Source organism: Diceros bicornis, chromosome 9, assembly GCF_020826845.1.
Source record: "Diceros bicornis minor isolate mBicDic1 chromosome 9, mDicBic1.mat.cur, whole genome shotgun sequence".
Lineage (NCBI taxonomy): Eukaryota > Metazoa > Chordata > Mammalia > Perissodactyla > Rhinocerotidae > Diceros > Diceros bicornis.
Window position 1 is genome coordinate 13945251 of NC_080748.1, and position 22919 is coordinate 13968169.

At 44.9% G+C, this 22919-nt stretch overlaps 1 protein-coding gene across 1 annotated transcript in view; it reads left to right on the plus strand.

Annotated features, from left to right (window-relative positions):
- Window positions 1–20780, plus strand: part of LOC131410392 (WD repeat-containing protein 49-like) — a 37012-nt gene extending 16232 nt beyond the window's left edge. Inside the window, 13 exon segments of the mRNA XM_058548571.1 lie at window positions 1738–1844; window positions 1925–2004; window positions 2868–2922; window positions 3628–3673; window positions 5419–5478; window positions 7817–7982; window positions 14757–14852; window positions 16259–16296; window positions 16298–16318; window positions 17164–17305; window positions 18860–18899; window positions 19497–19582; window positions 20596–20780. Of these exon segments, the coding sequence (XP_058404554.1) occupies window positions 1738–1844; window positions 1925–2004; window positions 2868–2922; window positions 3628–3673; window positions 5419–5478; window positions 7817–7982; window positions 14757–14852; window positions 16259–16296; window positions 16298–16318; window positions 17164–17305; window positions 18860–18899; window positions 19497–19582; window positions 20596–20780 (1122 nt within the window).
- The last annotated feature ends 2139 nt before the right edge of the window (window positions 20781–22919 follow it).

Consider the following 22919-nt stretch of genomic DNA (forward strand, 5'->3'; position numbering starts at 1 on the left):
GATGTGGCTGCATTTTAATATGTTTAGTTGGATGGGATCTCCAAAAGGAAGAACAGCGTGGGGCAGTGAAGTTCTGAATGGAGCCTGTTCTGGCATGCAATTCCCTCCACAAAATGCCAGGAAGGTGCACCTGAAGAGCATAAATAGCACCTTTAGACTTTTCTTTATTCTATGAATAGAACCCTAAAGTCATTTTTGAAGATATTTTCACTGCTCACTGCAGTCTTTTCACTTCCATTCCCAGCAGTAGCAGGTGGCTTTCTTGGGGGAATTTATGTTTTAAAGAGACAAAATGTATGTCTGTTTAGTCACATAATGGGAAGGCAGGTCCAGAGGGAGGATGTCTCCGTCGGGTGTGGGTCCTGGGCTATCTGCCCAGCTCATGCCCTCTCTGCTCATTCTTCCATGCTGACAGGTAATTAGTCCGATTCTGGACCTCAACCATATTACAGATCACTGCGGGTTGTGGAACTTTGGGATATTTGCAAATGATTGAAACCACTAAAGTAAAACCCAGTAATGCTAAGAGTCTATTGCAATATTAAGGAGAACAGATGACTGCACTTGAGCCGTAGACATCCCTGGCGTTGTAGGACAGAGAGAGGGAAGCAAAGTGTGCACTACTGAAAATCTGATCTCAGCAATTTGAAATCAACAACAGTGAGAGGATGCCTTCTGGTTTCTGGTTTGGACACCCAGAAGTTTCCCTAATGTTAATGGAACAGCCTCTTTTACAAAGTGGAAGATTAGAAGAAACATTCGATAGTCCTGAGAAAGAGTGCTGTCCTCGAGTGTTTCTCCTCCACATTGTCACTGCCTTTGGGTGCAGGCTCCAGAAAGCCAGCCTTAGAGGAACCCCTTTCTAGGGGTGGGCACTTACCTCAAGCAGTCTTGAAAGATGCCACTCAACTCCCTTTAAAAATGCTTCTCATTCAAAGGCTGCTCAAGGGATGGGGCTAAAAGAAAGTAACTTCAAGACTGGAAATAGTGGGACTGAGTGAAATCTTAAAGCTGAGGGTTTAGAAGAGATATCCTCCCCCAGTAAAAGACCATATTTCTCATTCAGCTATGCTTTGATGGTGAATAAATTTTGCTGCTCAGATTTCAATCCAAGCCTATTTTTCTCTGAGCCTAGATGGTCGGGAGATTTTTATCCTAAGATTTCTAAATCTTCTCATCTTCTCACTGAATGTTACGGGCTGAACTGTTTCCCCAAAATTCATGTGTTGAAGTCCTAAACCCCCGGGACCTCAGAATGTGACTGTATTGGGAGATAGAGCCCTAAAAGAAGTGATTAAGTTAAAATGAGGCTGTTAGGGTGGGCCCTAATCCAATATGACTAGTGTTCTTATAACAAGAGGAAATGTGGACACATAAAGAGACACTGGGGTGCACACGAACAGAGGAAAGACCATGTGAGGACACAATGGGAAGGCGGCCATCTGCAAGCCAAGGAGAGACGCCTCTGAAGAAACTGAACCCTGCCAGCAACCTGATCTTAGGCTTCCAGCCTCCAGAACTGTGAGAAATAAATTTCTGTTGTTTAGGCCATCCAGTCTGTGATATTTTGTTATGGCGGCCTGAGCAGACCAATACACTCAGGTAAGCCAACTTATATTGGAAAGTTTGGGGGTAAACTTTTATCTTTCATATCTATGACACTAGACCTCTAAATGCAAATTCTCTTTAATTTGATAGCCAGTATCTCTAGGCACTTTTTTCAACTCCCTGATACAGGTGGTGAAAAACTGGGACTTGGAAACAGGAAGACTGTTGTCTGAATTCATTGGGGCTCATGGCAATGCTGGGATCACTAGTCTGACCTTTGACTCCAGCGGACGAAGGTATGTGCCTTCTCCAGTGTCTTCAGCCATTAAGCAGGGTGATCTCTGACATGCCATTCTGATGACAGACTGTTTCCCAGGCTAATTATTGGGGGCAGAGACGGCTGTCTGAAAATATGGAACTACAACAAAGGGCATTGTCTGCACACCCTGAAACATGGCGAGTCACTTCCTACCACCAGCCCCTGTAAAATAATGATGCAAGATGAGGCATTTGTTGTAAATGTAGAAGAAATCAAATGAGATAGAATCTAGGATGCATGTAACAATCTGACATCGTTTTCCTCTGATATTTGACTTTATCAATGACTCCAAACTTTTATGTAGGAGGGACCCACTTTACATAAATGTATGTGCTCCCAGCTATGCCTCCTGCGTTTGTTCCTTCACTACCTGCTATATATACCTGATTTCTTAAAAGAGCTTAACTTTTCTAAACATTTTAAACATTATATAAGTCAATTCTAGATTAACAACCTAAAAGCTAGTTGCTTTTGTGTGTTGTTATGATTTTTTTCAAGGCTGCTTATTCCATTTGTTTATTGGCTGTGTCTGTTCTTGGTAAAATTTCCACAATTCAGGCCTGTCAAACCTTCTGTGAGAAAGATAAGAGGCAAACATTCTTCGACTATCCGAGAGTATAAATAAAGTCAAAGTAAAAAAGACAAAAATTCCTCAAAGTACTGAGTTTGTGATTCCTAGTTCCGCCTTTGACCTGCATGTGTTCATCTGTTCATTCACTCACTCAGTAAGTGCCACGCGCTGTGTCGGGTCCTGTCAGGAGAAGGTGAGCGCCTCCCACAGCTGAGCAAAGGATAGAAGCAGCCTTTTAGGGCAATGAGGGCGGCAGGACGTCAGCAGTGCTGTAAACGCTTGCAAGACGCCTAACCGTGGTCTGAAAGCTAGAAAGTAAGTGCTGAAGTTTTCCCCAGTCGTCAGTTGGATCAAGTCAATGTGTATAAGCTGATTCAAGAACTAATAAAGAAAAATGTTTAATGTAAGTTGATAATATTATCTTCCTATATGAAAAGCAAAGTGAAGTCTGTGATTGTACCTTCTTGGAGGTGAACCAAAATAAGTGAGTTATATCCAGCTTGGATATAAGAGGGGCATATTTTTTGATACAAAATTTGCCCTGGAGGAGGACACCAAGACAGTGAAGGGGATTTTCCAGAAGGAAACATGTCAAAGAATTCCCAAGGACCTTGGTTGCTCCATGATGGTAATTTAGGCAACTAGGCTTTTCCAGAATACTGGAAGCAATTCTGTGCACCTTTTGATGACTGTTTCAAGGTAGAGATAGGGAGCGCTGTATCTCTCCACCGAATGCTTTCTTAGGGAATAAATCACAGACTAGAGTAATTAAATTCAGCAGCCGGAAGTCAAAGAATAAGAATCCAGTAAATTCCCTCCTGAACACTAAAAAGGTAAAAACAATTCTTGACCAATTTTGGTTTGTGTCCTTGCCTCCAGGGCTCAACCATGCTCTTAGGATCAAGTAATCCTCAGAAAGGTAGCTGCTCATGGACTAGCGTCTGTGGACCTTGGAATTACAGGGTGTCCTGTTTCTGTCCTGATCCTTTAAGCACCAATTTAAAAACTGACTCTAATTTATCAAGTCACATTTTATCTAGTTCTTCGTAAAAAACAGAAGAGATTATTTTCCCGCTCTCTTTATTTATCACATGGACATGGCAAATTAATCCACAGTACTGATTGCATGAGAAAATTAAACAGATGATAAGCTTAAGTATTGAAATGTAATATTCTGTTATTGTTCTAGGTGTATCATAGCTGTTGGATGGGACAGAAGAATAAACGTGTATTTTGTAAGTGAAATGTACAAAATTATATTTCAAAACCCTGCTTCAGATTGATATCCTTCTCTCTCTCTCTCTCTCTCTCTCTCTCTCTCTCTCTCTCTGTTGATTCTCTTCCCTTTAAAAACAGATTTAGAGTAATTCTTTATGCCTCTGCTCTCTGGTACACGTCAAGCCATGATATAGACAAAAGAGTTTCCTCCCTCCCTCCCTTCCTTTTTTCCTCTCATCTTTCCTTCCTCCTTTCCTTTAAAAAATCTTTTATATTGTTTGTTTCAGTTTCTTCCCTCTGGTTCTCTTCTATAGGAAGAAGTATAATGACTCGGCATCCAATTCTGCGGGGGGTGGGAAGGTCCCACCAACAAGCAGTTCTCCAACATCAGCTGGGTGTCCAAGAATTCAACTCACTTCTGACGCTCCTTCCCCAGAGATAGCGTCAGATTCCATAGGTTAAGGACTCACTTGCTCAAGACTGCCTTCCCCCCAACTGCAGATGCCAGTTGCAAGTCCAGGCTGTCACCTGTGCTTCTGACCAACCGGCTATAGATGGGAGGTTCCAACAACTCTGCCTTGGGTTTGATTAATTTGCTAGAGTGGCTCACAGAGCTCAGAGAAACATTTTACTTACTAGATTACCAGTTTATTATAAAAGGATATAACTTAGGAACAGCCGGATAGAAAAGATGCACAGGGCAAGGTATGCGGAAAGGGCATGGAGTTCCATGCTCTCATCACTTAGGCAACTCCCAGGGTTTTAGGAGCTCTGTGCCAGAAATGGGGACAAAGACCAAACACTTATTTCTTCTTGTAAATCACAATATCACAAAGTGCTAGTTAGAAAAACTGTCAGCAGCAGAAAGGGCGTCCCTGGGACTCGAGACCAGACTGTGCCTCAGCACCGCTGCACCTGTGGCTCTCCACACCTGGCCTGGTTTTCTCACCCTCTGTGCTGGCCAGCCAGGTTCCCTCCTCCCAGCACACAGGGCCTTCCAGCATTTCCCGCATACTCTCACCCTCATTGGAGGTTAGCCGTCTGTCCACTGTCCAGCCCTTTAGTTCTTCCTTCTTCCTCCCACCTTCTCTTTATGCCCTAGTCCCTCTCTAAATGGAAAGAGGAGATGAAATGCCATCCATAAGCATCTCTATGGAAAGAGTCCTTTTTTTATGGCTTAAAGATGAGGAAGGAGATTAAAAAACAAGAGAAGCTGAAAATGCTGACTAAAACTACGTGTTAAATCTCCCTGTGGCATTTTATTTCCTCTGCTTGCTAGACTGGATGGTCATGGATCTCTGAATGTCTTTAAACATTGTAAGTTCTTTATGCATTTGAAAGTGTGCTGTATTTCACAGCCTAAGCCTTGCATCCTCAGATGACTTGAGAGACGACTACCTGAGAAGTCTGGGCATTGAATTTGTCCTTTGGTATTACAGGTTCCTGGGCTGACGGCTTTTGTTTAGCGTGTGCAACAGCTATGGGTCTTATTATGAAGGTGAAGTTATGCAGACCATCTGACGAGAGCTTGTCAGTTGACATATGATTTGCTGAAATGCAATCACCCAAACGTCAGGAGTGGATTGCTTTTTATTCCCACTGGCATGAAGGGAATTTGCTTTGACATTTTGAAAATCTACATCGCTGGCTGGGTGAGGGGTAGGGTTATAAAATGTGCCATCGCCTTCTCTCTGAAGTTGTGAGTGTGTTGGCAGCTCATTTTACTGCTCATACAATGTCTCCTGTTTGGCTTTGGATACAGGACACACCACATGCCTTTCATCACTTCTGGAAGCCACAGACACACTGGCAGGATGACCTGGTGAGCCCCAGTGCATCGTCTGGCTCTTGACCCAAACAGTGGCGCATGCTGAGGATCTCCTTCCCTCCAGGGGCTCACCCTGAGTCTCCTGGGCCTGCCTAGGGGGGTCACAAGCATCTCAAAGCCTCTGCTGTGGTGAGAGTCCTGATTGGGGTCCAGGTAGGGCCAAGATCGCTGAGCTCCAGGCAGCAACTTCTGCTCCAGGAAGAGTGATGGCCCCGTGTTCAGGTTGGGGCATGAGGCCACAGGAGCAAATCCATGCAGCTCTCCATGAGTTCAGCCAGGAGTCCTGTAGTGCAGGAATGGCAGCCCAGGATGTGGTGGCTGCGACTTTCCTTAAAGAAGCATCCACTCCCTGCTTCTGCTTGGCATGCAAAACCGTACATGTTCACTGTGCCATCCATGGGTCGCCAGAGAGCCTGAGAGATGACATTCCTGCTGTCCCTGTGGCTTGTTGGGGCCCATAACCAGGCGACTGCTTGTGATTCATCTTATCACTCAAAATGCCCCCAATTTTCTACAGCTTCCCAGGATTGAATGACCTCCCTCAAAATTGCCTGGATGCCAAGCCAATAAGATAAGTGTTAAGAAAGAAAGGTCACTGTGCCCCACTATCTGCCACCGCCCAACCCTGCCTTATGCCCCTGTAAATATTCCAAAAGATACAAGTCAGTAGAATACAAACCTTGTCTGTCTTCACAGTGGTACACCCAGGACCTAGCCCAGGGCCTGGTTTATAGTAACTGCCCAATTAATATATTTTCTTTCAACCATCTTGTGTCAAAAGCTCATTGTAGGCCGTGTGTGTGTTGTTCACTGAAGATGCAGTGATGAGTAAAATGGTCTTCACATGGTCCTGCCTTCATGGAGCTTGCAGATTAGTGATTGTTGAGTGAAAGAACCAAGTTATGCAGAAAATGCCCCAGGGAAGCCATGGGCATCACAAGGGCAGAAGTCATGCAAGAGTCAGTGAAGTGTTAGTTCATTCAGATATTTATTCGTTCAATTATCAATTCATTCAACACATATTTATCAAGGACTCTCATAGTGCCGTCCTTAGTGGATAGGCACAGAATATACAACCATGAATAAAATGTGGTTCCTGGTCCAAAATCTCACAGACTAGCAAGGAAACAAACTAAGGAAATAATAATCATACAGAGTGACAGATGATATAATAATGTATAAAATGCTGGAGAAACCCAGAGGTGGAAACTACTAACTTTGCTCTAACATCATATAGGATATTACAAGAATACTAGGATACTTCCATGATTCCAAGGTAGGGAAAGGCAATCTAGATGAGGGAAAGGGGGAAGGCATGAGCCAAGTCTGGAAGCATGGAAAGCACATTGTTTGGAAGGACTATGAAAAGTTCGAGGAGCTGGAGCATCAGGTACAGGAGGGAAATGAGGTTGGAAAGTTTAATTCGAGTTTGAAAGTCACACTAAGGCATGTAAACTTCTGTAGGCAGTGGGGGACCATGGAAAGAGGAGCCCAGACATAAGTGCTCACAAATTGCAGAAGGAGGCAGGATCTGACAGCAGAGAGAGCGCCATGGACTTCTCTTTCCAGCAGTCTTACAATGCCACCTTCCCAGCTGCTTTCAAGCAGAAGGGGCATCTTAGACAATCATGGAGAGGTCCTCAAGGGCCACTCTGTGGAAGTATGTGAGGGCAAGGGAGAAAGAACATCTTTACAGCACCAAGAGAAGCCAATTCTCATCACATGGAAACTGCACCCCAGTGAGAAAGTTGAAAGGATGATGGCCAGGGACTCTCTGAACTCTGCAGCACTGGTCTCAAAAAATCCATTTTGGTTTTTTATCTTTCTTAAGGGTCCATATCCTTATGGAGAGGAGAGTAGGTGATTTCAATTTCTAACCCATAGTGAAGGGCATGTGGGAGCCCTTTTAGGAACTGAGTCAAGGGACACCACATTCTGGAATTGAGACCTGGCACTGTTGGGAAACCAAACCACCTTGGCCAGTTCCACTGTCCCATTTTCACAACATTTCAGCCCCAAAGAGGGTTCCTTGTAAATCATCTGCTTGCCAGCACTATGGGGAGGTAAGGAGTCTGCTAGCAGCAGCACTTCCCTGGGGAAGGGGCTAGAGCCGACCCAATGAGATGCAGCACCTCTCTGGTTGACCTGCAAACAGACTCCTACATGGAGGGATGCCCCTGACCCTCCGGGCTGGGCCACAGGTTCCAGGCAAGTCCTTGCTGGGGCAACCACAGAGGAGGAACCTCTCCACATCCTCTATCTTAGGGATCAAAGAAGGAAGTCTGCTATGGGTGACAGGGAATTTGATTTCTTATGTCTCTCTCTGTCTTAGAACCATGGGCACAAGGAGGACATTCTCTGTGTGGCTCAATGCCCACCTTTTCTTCGTGCCACCTCCAGTTATGATGGGGAGATTATCATTTGGAATGTCATCTCAGGCCACATGTACTGCAAGCTGAATGCTCCCAGACCCTCTGATGACACAGAAAACAGAGAAGGTAGGTGAGGGGCAGGCTCCCTGGCCACTCTGCACCAGCTTCAGCAAGCTTGGAGACCTGGCAAGTTGTCTAAAGGAATTTCAGCTCTGGACCACTTCCCGGTTATAATGGATTGGCCTGCTTTCAGGTTTAACTTGTCAGATGGAGATTCCCCAAGCTGAGAGGGAGCTTAAGAGTTCAACTAGCTCGGTCCACATCCCCAGTCACCATTCATCAAAGCCCATCTCCCAGGCCAGCCCCCTAACTCCAGGAGCCCTCTTCTTATCCACTGCCCACCTGAAGGACTCTCTCCCCTGCTGAACCCTTGAGGTTTTGTTGGTACAAAGCTCCTACAGCACCAATTTTCCCCTTTGCCTTCAATACCACTCTCCATGGGCTTCTGTCACCCAGCTAGGGAGCCTGCACCCCCAGCCTTGCTCGGACATCATCTCCAGATGAGTCACTCATCTGTGAGCCCTCATGCTTTATGCCACCCTCACCATCAACCCCCTCTAGTTTCTCCTGGGGTCCAAGGGTCCTCACATTGCCCATGGGCCCCTACACAGTGTATACTTGTATACTTGTATAGCAAAACTTTTCCCTACACTCCCTAATTTTTCTGTCCTGGTTCCATTTTTTCAAGGCCTTCTCTCTCTGCCAACTTGATTATGGGTCTATTAATTCACTCATTCATTCAAAAAATATTGATGAGTTCTGGCCACGTGCCAGGCCCAGTGCTAGGTGTTGGGGCTGGTAACCACATCCCTCTCCTTCCAAGTCCTGAACCATTTGATAAATACATGTGGGAGACAAATGGAGAACCTATTTATCTACCGGTTTCATCACTGGCTATGCTGGATTGGAAAACTGGCTGGAATCCATAGCCAAACAGGTTGTCCCCACCTCTAGCATCCAGGCTCATCCTTCCCAAGCAGCACTCTGCAGACACTCATCTGCCAAAAGCCAGGGGACCCACTGCTTTGCACCTTGGAGCCCCAACAGAGGAGACAGAGGGCATTGGGCATTTTTGCATAAAACTGGGGAGTTCTTGCATCTCCTGAAGGCCAATCAGCAAACCCTTAGAGATCCACAAGCCCTGGATTACAATCTCCTGTTTGAGGCATTTGATAACTTACTAGCCAAGGACAAGCTCTAATGACTCATTCAATCAGAAAATATCTTGGAGCTGCTCCTGTGGGCATAACTCTGTGGGAGGTGTGTAGAGGAGACTAGAGTGAGATCCAAGGCCTGGTGCTGCCCTCAAGGGGCTCACCATCTAAATTCAGAGACAAGACGTGCATGCCCAACAGGTAAAATAAGGAGAAACCAGTGGAATCAGCCTCACTGGGCTTGAGAGACACACTGGAGGGCGGTGGTTAGAAACTGAAACCACCAGATGCCACGAAATTAAAAAGAAATTCCTACCAGTAGATTTATTATCCAGGCTATTCCTATCACTCTTTACTACATATAAAAAAGATTCTTCTATGAAGCTCTTTCTGAGAGTGCCTGAGAGTTTTAAAAATCTTTGGGGAAGAGTTGTGGCATTTCCTTCTAAAGGTTTATTTTCATTGCCATTAAAATGAAAATCAAGTCACTGGCCATGAGTGCAATGCTGACCTTTCAGCCAGCAGTTCTAATTTAAAACCCTGTTTGCAGCAGCATTTATTGCTTGGAGTTACATGACTGCTGGTTTTGAGAAACTCGTCTTCTGCTCCGAAAATGCAAAGCCAGCTATAGCAAACAATAATTCATATTTCTGCACTGCAAAATTAGCAAAAATGAGATGGAAATATGTGCAAGTTCCCCACCCTTCCAGGAAAGAGCAGTACTGGCTCTTCTTGAAGGTCAAGCCAGAGCACAGTGGTCTTCTTCACATGGAATTCATTAAGAGATTGCCATCTTGTTTGGAAAACCATCTGGACAGTTCTTCTGAAGTCATCCTCAGTAGAGAGGGGGCTAAGAGACAAAGGCAATTGTGCAAGACAAGCTGGGTGAGCTGAAAACATATTCTTTCTTCTGACTTTTCAACATTTTAGCTTCATTCTTTCTTATATTGGGGATTGTTACTTCTTCCCCCACATCAAAAAGAATTCAGGAGTGAACGAGAGAGACCAAGAGATTTCAACCAGGCTAAAATCCAGGAAATCAGTGAGCTCACCAAGAGACTAAGGCTTTTTTTTTCCTCTTTTTTTTATTGTGGTAAAATATACATAACATAAAATTTACCACCTTAATTTTTTGTGTGTGTGGTGAAGAAGATTGGCCCTGAACTAACATCCATACCTATCCTCCTCTATTTTTTGTATGTGGGATGCCGCCACAGCATGGCCTGATGAGTGGTGTGTATGTTCACACCCGGGATTCGAACTTGGGAACCCTGGCCTAATGAAGTGAAGCGTTTGACCTTAACTGCTATGCCACCGGGCTAGCCCCTATCTTAATTACCTTTAAGTGTACAGTTCAGTGGTATTAAATATGTTCACATTGTTGTGCAACAATCACCACCATCCATCCCCATAACTCTTTTCATCTTGTAAAACAGCAACTCTATACCTATTAAACATTAACTCCCCGTTTTCCCCTCTCCTAAGCCCCTGGCAACGACCATTACACTTTCTGTCTTCATGAATTTCACTACTCTAAGTACCTCATATAAGTGGAATCAGACAGTAATTGTCTTTTTGTGATTGGCTTATTTCACTTAGCATAACATCCTCAAGATTCATCCATGTTGTAACATGTGTCAAATTTCCTTCTTTTTAAGGCTGAATAATATTCCACTGTATGTATATATCAGTTTGCTTACAGATTCATTGGTTGGTGAATACTTGGGTTGCTTCCATGTTTTAGCTATTGTGAATAATGCTGCTATGAACATAGATGTACAAATATCTCTTCAAGACCCTTCTTTCAACTCTTTTGGGTATATTTAGAAGTGGAATTCCTGGATCATGTGATAATTTTACTTTTAATTTTTTGAGGAACTGCCATACTGTTTTCCAAAGTGGCTGTACCATTTTACATTCCCACCAACAGTGCACAAGTGTTCCAATTTCTCCACATCCTTGCCAACGCTATTTCCTGCTTTTTTGATGGTAGCCATCCTAATGGGTGTATGGGGGTATCTCCCTGTGGTTTTGATTTACATTTCCCTAATGATTAGTGATGCTGAGCATCTCTTCATGTGCTTATTGGCCATTTTTATATCTTCTTTGGAGAAATGTATGTTCAAGTCATTTGCCCATTTTTGAATCAGGTTGTTTTTCTGTTGTTGAGTTTTAGGAGTTCTTTATATATTCTGAATATTAATTCCTTGTCAGATATATGATTTGCAAGTGTTTTCTCCCATTCTGTGGTTTGCCTTTACTCTGTGGATATGTCTTTTGATGCACAAAATTTTAAAATTTTCATGAAGTTCAATTTGTCTTTTTTCTTTTGTTACCTATGCCTTTGTTGTCATATCCAAGAAATCATTGTCAAATCTAATGTTATGAAGTTTTTGTTCTATGCTTTCTTCTGAGTTTTATTGTTTTAGGTCTTACATTTAGGTCCTTGATGCATTTTGAGTTAATTTTTGTATATGATGTCAGGTAAGGATCCAATTTCATTCTTCTGCATGTGGATATCCAGTTTTCCCAGCACTATTTGTTGAAAAAACCATCCTTTCCCCCGTTGAATGGTCCTAACACCCTTGTCAAAAATCATTTGACCATATATGTGCGAGTTGATTTCTGGGCTGTCTATTCCATTCCATTTGTCGATACATTCTGTCTTTATGCCAATACCACACTGTTTTGATTACTGCAGCTTTATAGTAAGTTTTTAAATCAGAAACTGTCTTCCAATTTTGTTCTCTTTTTGAAGATTGTTTTGGCTATTCAGGGTCCCTTGAGATTCCATATGAATTATAGGATGGAGTTTTCTATTTCCGCAAAAAACGTCATTGGGATTTCGATAGAGATTGCATTGAATCTGTAGATTGCTCTGGGTAGTAGTGACATTTTAACAATTTAAGCCTGCCAGTTCATGAACATGGGATGTGTTTTCATTTATTTATATCTTTAATTTCTTTCAGCAATGTTTTATAGTTTTCATTGTACAAGTCTTTCACCTCCTTGGTTAATTCCTAAATATTTTATTCTTTTTGACACTATTTTAAATGGAGTTGTTTTTGTAATTTCCTTTTCATATTGCTCCTTGTTAGTGTATAGAAATGCAACTGATTTTTGTGTGTTGACTTTGTGTTCTGCTACTTAGTTGAATTCATTTTATTAGTTCTTAGAGACTAAGGTTTTTATCTAGGAAAACAATATAATAATATTTACTTGTTTATAGATAATCATATTTATTTATTATAACATAATATTTAATAAATAAAATAATTTAAACAGTATTTAGTATTTAATAATATAATTATAATTAATATAACAATACAATACTTATATAAATAATATATTTAATCTTATATGTCATTTTCCTGAGTGCTTTTAATATTATATTTCATGCTCACATTGACCCTGAAAGATAGGGGCTATTATACCCATTTTCATAGATGAGGAAACTGAGGCTAGAGAGTTAAGTAACAAGAATTGTAACAGCTACGATTTGTTGAGCAACTCCGCCAATGTCTCCATTCAGCCTTCACAGGAAGGTCATGTAGCACAAGTCACATAGTGTCTCATTTAATCCTTGATAAAACTCTATGAAATAGGGAGTCTTGTCTCCATATCACAGATGAAGAAAACAGAGGTTTAGGGAAGTGAAATGCTCCCCCAGACCACCCATAGGTAAGTGGGGAAGCAGCATGCAGGCCCATTCCCTGGACGTTCAAGGCCCTCCCCCAGGATGAATGTGACAAAGTGAAGGGAGTTTATCTTTGCTGTGCCTCCTCCTCTTTCACTCCCCCGCCATCCTGCCCCCTGTAGCAATACCCCCGAGAGTCCTGTAACCTGAGAGTAAGGCAATGCTCAGCCCACATCACTAGTGGTGCATCCCAGGCACCAGGGAGGACAGTGGGGAGGAGCCAGGCGGGAGCCACACTGCCATCTGGTGACCCTCCATTCTGCCTCTGAGAATCCTTAGCCCTCCAAGTGTAACTAACACAAAGCCCAATATCAAGGGCATGGGCTTTGGATACAAACGTGTCTGGGTTTGACTCTCAGCCTCTCCGTATATTATTAGTTGGGTATCTTAGGCAAAATGGTTCTTTCTAAACCACAGTCTCACCGCCTATAAAATCTGGAGCATAACGTCTGCCCAGGATTGTTGTGATAATTAATCATGGTCATGTTGAGAAGTGCTTAGCCCAGTGCCTGGCACACAGGAGGTGTCCATTAAATGGATAATCCAGCTGTGATCATTGTCCACTTGCGGGCAGGGCTTGAGTCTGCCGTGGCCACTGTGGTTTCCCAAGTGCACAGCACGGTGCCGAGCTCAGAGTCAGGCCAAAGTGAATAATGTTGACCCATTAACGGCCTGAGTGACAGGTGTCCCCACGGTAGTGAGACATGAGAGCAGCACTTCGTGTATTTAACTCCAGCACCAACCCCGTTATTTATATAGCCCCTTACTTATACGAGACCATTCCTCTCGCCTCCAGGTTGGGCGATGTAGCCCCAGAGCCCGCAGACTCAGGGAGGAAAAGATAGAGTCCTCACCCACGCTGCCAACATCCACAGAGCAGCGTTCCCTGTGGCTCTTGGAGGTTTGCATCTAAGTAGGTTTGTAGGATTTTTATTCAACAGCAAATATTTGAGTTCTCTGTATGAAGCACTATGAGAGGATTAGAGATAAGTGGTAAAAAAAGACGGACATGGCCCTGTGTTGATGGTGCTTAAAGTCTAGCAGGAGGAGCAGAAGCCCGGGGAAGTAGGCGGTGGGTTTAGAGGTTGCTCCGACTTCGCTGTGCTCTGAAGACCAGGGTTTGACGTCTGCCTCTCCCCAGACAGCCCTTCTCTGCCCAGTGCCTATCCCATCCTTCAAGATTCCAGATAAATGCTGCTTCCCCCGAGGAGCCTTCTCTGACCCTCCCTTCTCCACACTCAGTAAACGCCCCTCCTGCACATGCCGACAACATCTTGTTCATTCCCCGGGGTAGTTCTTTTGGGTTTGGCTGGGCTCTCTGCTTCCCTTCTTCCCACAGCACCCAGCACCATGCCTGGTCCCTACTAGAGGTGTCACAGATGTCCATGACAAACAAGTGAATGAAAGAATGAACATCTTTATGGCCTTGAGCAAAGCTTTTAACTTTTCTAAGTCTCCGTTTCCTCCTCTGACCATAAGACTAGTGGTACTAATGGTACTAATCCAGTACCAAGTGATTTCACATGGTTTTACATCTTGGTAAAGGTAAAAGGTGACGTAAGGTTAGTTAGTATTCATCCCATCCAGGAATTGCTAGGGAGTGGGAACCTCTTGGGAAGTGCCCCCAGAGTCCCAGGCAAAGCCCCCGAACAAACGCCCCACCTGCTTGGGTTTCTCAGCTCTCTCAGCCCCTCCCTCCAGCCCACACCAACTTCCCAATCTCAGTCTCCCCCAAAAAGTCCTGGGGCCCTGGGGCAATGCCGGGGTGCCCTGCGCCACCAGGGGCCATTAGCCTTCCCATCTGACTTACCCCACCAACCAGGCCGGGCTGGTTCTTGCCCAGCGAGGTGGCGTGCACCACATGGGCACCGCTCCTGCTTCAGGCCCAGGCCCGGGGCAGCTCCGGGACACGGGGGGCGGCTACAGGAGAGGGTACCAGAGAGCTGTGAGCTTCAGGGGAGCACGACCCAAGCCCCATCCTTGTCCCAGGCACAGACCGAAGCGTTTCCTGCCTCACCTTCCTGAAGACGCGGGCCGCCAACTTGGAATCCGCGGCTGCTTCCCTCATCACCAGTGGGCCCGGAGGTGAGAGGGGAGCCCCGCGGGGCCGTGCCAAGCCAGGGTCCAGCGGGAAGGGGCCCTCAGCGGTCTCTCCCCTCTGGCTCTCCCTCTGCTGTTTCCCTCTGGCCGTTCCCCCTCCTGGGAGCCCAGGCTGACTGGGCCCCGCTGCTCCTGCCAGCTAGGGCCCCGGTCACTTGGGGAGCGAGGATTCCTGCTCCCTGAGAATCAAGCTCCCTGCCCCAGCCGCCCGCTCAGAGGCCCTCTGCAGGTGAAACGGGCCACTAACGGTCCTAGGAGAGCGTGACACTCAGTCAGGTTAAATAAACACCACGCACAGCCTGTAAGGGGGACACTGCCTCAAGCAGCCACAGGCAGCCTGACACAGCCAGAAGCAGAAGGGCCAAGAATCATATAACGGAGATAGCTACGTAACCCGCTCACTTTAGAGACGAGGAAGTCGGGCCCCCTGAGAGCTGGAGGACGGGCTTCTGAGTCCAGATAGGTCACTAACTAGCCTGGTGACATTATACAAATGACATGACCCCCAGGCTTCAGTAAAATATAACGAGTGGGCCAAAGTCCTACCCCAAAGCTCTAGGATTTTAGTTAAAATCACGAGTTAAAAGTAGCCACCTGTGTTGTGCGGTTGCAAGGAGGCTCAGGCTGTGTGTGTTGACCCGGGGTATTTGGTTGTTGGTGTTCCCCTTACTGGCAAGGCAGGCCGCCTTCTCCCACTGCTCACTGGCTGCCCAGCCCCAAAGCTTCAGGTCTTCTGGGCTCCCGGTGCCCCAGGAGGCCTCTCTCCACCTCCACCTGAGGGTGCATGGCTTCTGCTTTACCGGGTGCAAGCACAGAGCCCCGTCTCCCCTAAGAGAAGAGGGGGATTCCACAGTCTAGTCATTTAGGAGCTCCCGAGAGGAGGCGACATGCATGGGGTCCCCACTTCACAGAGGCTTGCTACATGGACACCCACATATAAAAGAGTCAAGAACTGTGACCAATAGGCCTAAAAGAACCCCCAGAGAATCCCTTTGATTAGGCCAAGTCCCATGGTGTGTTTAAAATAAGTGCTTCCACACACACACAAACCATACACACAAAGATATGAGTTATTGTCATAGCACAAACTTCTGTACCTTTCCTCCATAGCCCAAGCTGGAGCCCTCCGCTGTCAGGAAGGCTCCCCTGATTAGTGGAGAAAGGAAAGGCTATTGAGCCATTTGATCCAAAACCCACCAAGAGAACCCCCTTCCCCAATACACACCGATAATTCTGATAAAAATAAGCCAAGGAAAAAAGAAAAAGCCCCCTCGTGTTGTGAGGTACAGTGCTCGGCAGCAGAGGTTCAGAGGCTCTGCTGGGGAGCTCAGCAACCGAACCTTGGCAAAGCACAAATACCAAGGCGCCTTCTTATTGCCTCCCCCTCACAGGCTCTGTCACCTTCTGGAGGCTGCTCGATGGGGGCCTGTCCCGTTGCAAACTTCACTCCTGTAAGTAACTTCCACGCTTTGGGTTTGGGTTTTTTTTTTTTTTTTTTTTTGTGAGGAGATCAGCCCTGAGCTAACATCTGCCAATCCTCCTCTTTTTTTGCTGAGGAAGGCGGCCCTGGGCTAACATCTGTGCCTATCTTCCTCCACTTTATATGGGACGCCGCCACAGCATGGCTTACCAAGCAGTGCATCGGTGCGCGCCCGGGATCCGAACCAGCGAACCCCGGGCCGCCGCAGCGGAGCGCGCGCACTTAACCGCTTGCGCCACCGGGCCGGCCCCGGGTTTGGGTTTTTTTTGACACTAGCCTGACTATGTAACACAGCAGCTCTGCCGGCTCCAAATCCTTGGCTTTATTCATCTATATGGCATTTCTGTCTCTCTGGAAGAGTAATGCAGGCAGAATGGCTAGTTCCTATTATATATGAGATGCAGCATTTCACTTGCCATTGTGTGACAGGTAAGCTTTATCTGTGATGGGCCCTGTGGGTGTGTCTGTGATGGGCCCTGTGCACGTGTGTGTGTGTGTCTGTCTGTGACGACCCTGTGGGTGTGTCTGTGACAGGCCCTGTGCGTGCATGTGTGTGTGTGTCTATGATGGGCCCTGTCTGCATGTGTGTGTGTGTGTGTGTGTCTGTGATAGGCCCTGTGTGTGTGTGTGTGTGTCTGTGATGGGCCCTATGTGTGTGTCTGTGATGGGCCCTGCGTGTGTGTCTATGATAGGCCCTGTGTATGTGCGTGTGTGTGTGTCTGTCTGTCTGTGATAGGCCCTGTGTGTGTGTATGTGTGTGTGGGTGTGGGTGTGTGTGGGTGTGTCTGTGACGGGCTCTGTGCACGTGTCTTTCAGTCTAGAGACAAAGCCCAGGTCAGCAGCATCATGGTGACAGCAGAAGATGCCCTCGCCTGTGTGGCTGACCAGGAAGGCTTTGTGCTTGTCTGCGATGTCAAGGAGCACGGCCTGCAGGGACCAGAGCTGCAGCCTCCCGAGAGTAGGCAGTGAACTCCTCACGTTAAATACTGTGACCAGCACAGCTTCAGTTCAGTTTACTATTCCGGTTGGTAAAATTAAATTGTACAGTGAGAAGAGGGCCTCTTAAAACTCTTTAAGAATGTATTTAAAGAAAAACATTTTCATGGAAGTATTCGTTGTTGGCAAGGATACTGTAAAATGGGCACTTATCTACTCTTGGATAGAGGGTAAATTGGTGTTTACTATCTGAAGGGCAGGTTGACAATATGTATCTAAAACTTAGAACCAGAAATTTTACTTCTAAGGATTTGACTGAAAGAAATAATAAGAAATGTGCACAAAGATTTGGTTACAAGGTTGTGAATCAATACTTTGTTTTTAAAAGAAAGAGAGAAAAATAGAGACACCCTAGATGTCCAACGTAAGGGGAATTGATTAAATATATGATGGTATAATACATTGAAATATCACTTAGTCATTAAATAATGATGCTATACATGAAAACGTATTTATAGGAAAAATATTCATGACAAATTATTAAATGAAAAAATAAGATTGCAAAACAATATTACAGTATGAATCTATCTTTGTTAAAACAAAGAAGCATATGGAAATTAAAAATCTGGATAGATATACACCAAGGTCTTAATAAATGTTATCTCTTTGTAGAAGAGGTTATAGATATGTTTTCTTCTTTTTGGAAATCTGTCTTTTCTAATTTTTCTGAATACATATTGCTTTGGTAATAAAAATATATTTAAAATTTTAAAACCTTTCATACAATTGTAAAAGTGCCCGTGTTTAGAAAAAAATCAAATAACACAAACGAATGGAAAATAAAAAGTAGTAGCTCTTTCTCCCACCTCCCCTATCACCTAACCTGCCGTTTCTGCATGTTAGTAACACTGTTAATGAATTTGAATTTCCTTCCAGAAAGTTTCTGTTCATATATATACATGTATATACAGGGGCACATACACAATACATAATTTTCAGGACTTTTTTTTTCTTTGTATCTTTTAGACAACTTTCCAAATAAGCATATTTAGTTTTATTTAGCATTTTTAAATGGATATATAATATTCCATTAAACACATTTCTGTAAAACCAATGAAGAGGTAAATATTTACACACTTCCCTTTAGTCACCTTTTCCTGTTCCACCACAGGAGAAGTTTAAATGCTAAAGTAAGAGAAATCAGAATTTAGAAGTAAGAGTGATCTGCCTTGCATTGCCCTCCAGGTACTGGGAGCATAGCTTTTACCAGGCTATTTTAAAAATCAGTTTTGATTACTTGCCTAGTCCTGCAGGCTTACCAAACCTGCAGGTTTGGAAGCATCTTGCATGGGTCCCATTTTGGATGTCTTTGGACCTGGCATGAGGTCTTACACGTAGTGAGTACTCAGTGAACACTTATCAAATTAATGTAGCAAGACCGATGATTCCAGTACCTCTGTCAGCGCTGGACCCTCATCTGCATCTGACTCCACCCGGTAGGAACCATTATACAGCATCTAGCATCATGATGGTAACTCTCCCACCGTACTCAGATGTGTTCTTTCCTCTGATTTAGATGTGACCTTCTGGTGGGCCCATGTCAGCATGGTGACACCGTGAGTACCGTTTTAGAGTTTAAGAATCTATAAAAGAATTCAAATAATTTTCATAGCTTTGATCAAGTCAATCCTCCCAGAAGCCCTCTGAATTACTCAAAAGAGGAAAGCAATGTTACAATTCTGCTGTTGAGGAAAACAAGGTGTGTATATTGCCTGCACAGAATAAAGGAAGAAATTGGAAGTCTTCATTTTTCTTGTAAATGGATGATTGTTTTCTTTGAATTGATCTGATATTTTAGTGTAAGTTTAGAAGCGTAGTAAGTTTAAGATTTTTTTCACTGAAGTTGAAAGGAGTCTGTGCTAGGGGTGGGACCTGAACTCTGGCCAGATGGTTCTTTCCAATCTCTTGATCCTCTCCCAAGACCCATCATCCATAAGATGGTTTCCATTATATCTTGTTTGATATTTTGGGGCTGGAACTGGGGAATTTGGAGGGGGTCTTGTGTGGTTGGAGGCAGGGAGAGAATGGTACCAAGAATAATTCAGATTAACCTGGCTTCTATAGCCAAACTTTAATTAATGGAGTATTGATCCAGTGTCCCTTTCATGCTGTAGCAGCCTTGGAGCATCTCTTCTCCTCTCTTATCTCATTAGTTTGGAGATGATAGAAGAAAAGGTTCTGCTGTTGTCCTCCCTCGACCACACTGTGCGCCTGTAGAGCATGGACGGGGAGTACATAGGTATGGAACGTCCACCTGGCCACCACCTCAGTCCCAGTTCAGGGCCTCAGATGGAGCCTCCATTGAGTCATGAATTCTCTGAGGTAAAGTGTACTAGTTGGCACAGGCTGCCATAACAAAAGACCACAGACTGGGCAGCTTAGGCAACAGAACTTTATTTCTCGCATGTGAGCAGTTCTGCAGACGGAAGTCTGAGATCAGGGAGCCAGCATGGTCTGGTTCTGGTAAGGGCTGCCTTCCTGGGTTGCAGACTGCCACCTTCTTGCTGTGTCCTCACATGACCGAAAAAGAGAGAGCTCTCGGGCATCTCTTCTTATAAGGACCCCAATCCTGTCATATTAGGGCCCCACCCTTATGACCTCATTTAACCTTTAATTACTTCCTTAAAGGCCCTATCTCCAAATACAGTCACATGGGGGGTTAGGGATTCAACATATGAATTTGAGGGGGGGACACAATTCAGTCCATACCGTAAAGTCAGCTTACTTTCACAAAAATTAGCAAAATCAAAGATATTTAAACTTAGAGAACTCAGTTAGACAAGGCAGGGAGTTTGGTAAGGAAATGTGTTATCATAGGGTCATGTCTGGGCAGGAACAACTCAGGGCTGGGGAGCTGTGTGTGCAGAAAGGCCCAGCCTGGGCGGGCTGTAATGATATTCACCTGACTTCCTGCTCAGAGAGGCTCTACACCTGTTTCAGCAGGTTAACTTGTCTCCCTAGCGGATGATTCTTGAAGCAGGTGCTAGAACTATTTTGAATTTATGCTGCAAGATCTTAGTATCTTATTGAGTAGCTTATTCCCCCATGTGTACATTTTGTAGGAGGCATTCTAGGCTTGAGTCTCCAGGGCCAATGGCCCTGGAATTGTTTCTTACGGAACTACAGAAGCAGAACTGAATTTGATTAAGTTAGCAAGGATTAAGGAGACCTAGCAAAGCTTTGCTCTGATTAGAAGACAGGCTAACTTCCATCTTGTGCTTATTATTTCTTAATTTATCTCTACTCTTCCAGGGAGCTTTGGGCAGAGTAGCACCTGGGACATTTTCACTCCTGCCTCCTGGAGCCACCCTAGGGTCCCCTATGAAATTTTGACAGACCCCCAGAGCATGTCTTCTCACCCAGTACTGGAAGGGGATGTTCCTGCAATGGACCCAGGAGGAGAAAGACGACATGGTGGAGGAAAAAGCCAGTGCTAAGGTTGGTCCTGGCACATCCCATTCATCTGTGTTTACTTTGTAGCTTCCAGGCAGATCAGCAGAGAATACAAACTGCTGCCTGAATGAGTCAAGGCATGGCCCAGAATAAAAGCGTGTCTCAAGATCGTGCTACAGACCAGGGCCAGGAGGGCATGGTCCATCTGGGGGAGAGTTGGAGCTGATCTCCCAGCATCACTTGACTTTTTCCTCCTTTGACCAACTAAAGGCTGTTGTCATGGCCTCGGGACACAAGGAGACTCAGCACCGTGCTCAACCCAGCTGTCTCATCTGAGAGAGACAGATACTGCAAATTCAGCCCACAGCACACACTTGTCATTAGGAAATACATTCAAAAGCCGGGCTTCCTAACGAGCGAAAGGAAAAAATGATCACTTTAGTGCCCAAGTCTATGAAAGTCAAAATCGGAGCAAGAGGTTTTGAGAGAGCCTGGGAGATGCAGTCTTGATTTAGAGCTCAGGGAAATATATAGATTTCCAAGAAGTGCCTGCCCTTTAATAAATTGAAAAGAAGGTCATTTCATGAGCTATTGCTCACTGGTTGTGTTACAATTCAAAGCAGGACACCTGCTCTGCCAGCAAAATAATGTCTTCGGTTTTTCCTTGGCAGCCTCCTAGAATACTAATCACACAGCAGAGTTGACACAGACTTCCGCATAGAGCCCCAAACATGTTCAAAATAGGAAATAAAAGGAACGGGAAATGCATAGATCAAGAAAACCTTCTGTCTTGTCAGGGTCCCCTCGCCTTCCCCCGTCTTGTTCTCACAAGCCTTCCCAAGGTTTTGAGGAGGTGCTGGGGCAGCTCTCAGGAGACCTCAGCACCTGCCACGTGGCACTCTTCAGCCTATTTAGAAATATAGCAATTTCAGTGTGCGTTTGATATAGAGAAAATAAGTGAGTTCATTAATTTTGATAGACCCACAATTTGGAAAGCAAAAGCCAGGGGCTAGGTGGGAAGACAAGAAAGCAAAGAGCAGATGAGGAAATGTGCAGACACGCACATAAGCCAGGGATTGGACGCTCTGCTCCCCACCCGACCCAGAGAAACCAGACTGCAAGTTCAGGTGTAGGAAGAAGGGAGCTGAGGGAGGCGAGGTGAAAGGAAGAGGGGAGAAAGGAGGAGAAGGGGAGAGGGCAGGGGGAGGGGAGGAAGAGTGCTCAGGTCAACAAAATCAAAATATATAACTTATATGATGTTCACTCTCCAAGGGTGAGAGAGAGAGAGAGGCACAGACTTCATGAGTGACCTCGATCTTGTGTAAGGAGACCGTTAGGTGTGTCTGTGTTTATTATTCTGTCCAGTTTGACTGCAAGTACCTCAGGAAACAGTCTGTAAATTCTTTCCAAGAAAAACACACAGGAAAAAAAAAAAACCCTCAGCCCTTATATAGTGTACCTGGGCCAGTCGATATGAAATTACAGAGCCAAGAGCAGCACTGTTTATGAATTAGGGTGACCTGAGTTCTACTCTCAAGTTCACCTGCATTAGTTTTGTGCCCTCCAGCCATCACTTCCTCTGATCTATAAAATGAGGAGTGGGATTAGCTGATCTTTAAGTTTCATTCAAGCCCTAAAATTGTTATGTTTCTCTGAACATCTGTTTTGCAAAACTGAATGTATTGATTGGATTCTGGATGTCAGTAGGGATTCTTCCAGGATGCCAGCATATCCAATACAACCACGACTAAAATAAGTTGACTGAATGCAGAAAATCATTCACCTGGAAAATATCACACATGAGTTGGTAGTTTGAAAATCGAGTGAAAGCTCAGGGGAAAACGCGCTTGTTATCTAACAGATTCAGCCAGCCTGGATCTCGTCCTAACGTGGAAAATCCATGTAACTGACAAGTTATCCTCGTTCCCTCTCACCAGTGTGATCATGGGTTCCCATTCCCTTATCTCCTTCTTCTTCTTCCGGCCTGAAAAGACCTCTTAACCCTTGCTCCCCAGAAGACTCCATCCTTGAAGTTGAAATGAAAGAAGACATAAATCGATGGTAAGCATTTTGCAATGGCAGGTCAGCCTGAAAGAAACACCCAGGTCAGAGCAAGGGCCCTCCTGAAATAAGGCAGCCTTTCCCCGCTGAGGCATCCCAGGCTGCCCTGTCATCAGCATGAG